The sequence below is a fragment of the Ochlerotatus camptorhynchus genome, unplaced genomic scaffold (assembly GCF_037179485.1).
Source record: "Ochlerotatus camptorhynchus isolate MF236.1 unplaced genomic scaffold, CSIRO-AGI_Acam_v1.1 ptg000370l, whole genome shotgun sequence".
NCBI lineage: Eukaryota > Metazoa > Arthropoda > Insecta > Diptera > Culicidae > Ochlerotatus > Ochlerotatus camptorhynchus.
The window spans coordinates 4,079,185-4,079,783 of record NW_027040858.1 but is presented as its reverse complement, the minus strand read 5'-3'; the positions used below and the strand labels follow the sequence as shown (position 1 = coordinate 4,079,783).

General features: G+C 49.2%; 1 protein-coding gene across 1 annotated transcript; it reads left to right on the top strand.

The window, feature by feature from the left end:
* On the top strand, positions 1–375 carry LOC135710054 (histone H2A). The gene has a single exon (XM_065232504.1). The coding sequence runs from the start codon at positions 1–3 to the stop codon at positions 373–375; it is 375 nt and encodes a 124-aa protein (XP_065088576.1).
* Positions 376–599: the final 224 nt, after the last annotated feature.

The following is a 599-nucleotide window of genomic DNA, read 5'->3' as shown; positions in this document are numbered from 1 at the left end:
ATGTCTGGACGTGGAAAAGGAGGCAAAGTCAAGGGAAAGGCAAAGTCCCGTTCGAGCCGCGCTGGATTGCAGTTTCCAGTCGGTCGTATTCACCGTCTACTCCGAAAGGGCAACTATGCCGAGCGTGTTGGAGCCGGTGCTCCCGTCTACCTGGCTGCCGTGATGGAGTATCTGGCCGCTGAAGTTCTCGAGTTGGCAGGAAATGCCGCTCGTGACAACAAGAAAACCCGAATTATCCCACGTCACCTGCAGTTGGCCATCCGCAACGACGAAGAGCTGAACAAACTTCTTTCCGGAGTGACCATCGCTCAGGGTGGTGTCCTGCCAAACATCCAGGCCGTCCTGTTGCCCAAGAAGACCGAAAAGAAGGCCTAAACTCGAAGTTCCCACCCTTTAACAAAATCCATCCTTTTCAGGACGACCAATTTGATGGTAAAGAGTTTCGTTTTCAAAACAGTTTCCTTCGTGGTGCGCAAGGAGTGATAAAATGAATCCATTAAAAACATGGTTGAATCTTTCTGTCATGCTCTCCCTAGTTAATTGATATCCTCATCGAGTAAGTTCGATGATGGTTGATTAGTGTAGGCGTGTCTTGAATT